Consider the following 576-nt stretch of genomic DNA (forward strand, 5'->3'; position numbering starts at 1 on the left):
CGTTGTAAAGCTATTGGACTTTGAAAATGAACGCTTCGTGATGTTGCATAAATGGGAAGAATTTTGGGCTGCCTATAGAGCTCGTAATCCCAATTCCCCAATCGACCCGATTGAACTTTTGAATCCTTACTTCGATGACTTTACTCTGGCTACTTATGTCATGGAGGAACATGATGCTAAACGATTACAAGATATGTTGTTTCAGCACTGGTTTGACAATGGTAAATCGTATGATTACCTCAAAGTCCTGTATGGTGATCACGAGAGTAAAAGCTCCATCTTTGAAGGTGTTCTGAAAGCTTACGAAAGGTTTATCACCACAAAATCAAAGGCACCGCGATTTTTTACGCAATACATTGAGCCCGACAAGCATGTCATTTTTTTTGAAAAATTATCTCAACTGAACAAGAACAAACCTATTCATCTTCTTGCCCAACTCACCGCGATCGTTCGCGATGAAAGTACAATATCCAAGATACTGGAGGCAGGTAGGCAAAACCGCAAAGTGCAGGGTTCAGCCATATTGCTTCAAAAACTACGATCAGAGCGTTGGGTAAAGGATAAATTTTCTCCGAC

The 576-nt window shown here is 40.8% G+C and overlaps 1 protein-coding gene across 1 annotated transcript; it reads left to right on the forward strand.

Moving 5' to 3' along the window:
- Window positions 1-40: 40 nt before the first annotated feature.
- PHALS_08059 (uncharacterized protein) lies at window positions 41-564 on the forward strand (the record flags this gene model as incomplete). Its single annotated transcript, XM_024721631.1, has 2 exons — window positions 41-488; window positions 548-564. 2 exons carry the CDS (start codon window positions 41-43, stop codon window positions 562-564), a joined length of 465 nt encoding a protein of 154 aa, XP_024586711.1.
- Window positions 565-576: the final 12 nt, after the last annotated feature.

The sequence above is a fragment of the Plasmopara halstedii genome, assembly GCF_900000015.1.
Source record: "Plasmopara halstedii genome assembly, contig: Scaffold_3123, whole genome shotgun sequence".
Taxonomy (NCBI): Eukaryota; Oomycota; class Peronosporomycetes; order Peronosporales; family Peronosporaceae; genus Plasmopara; species Plasmopara halstedii.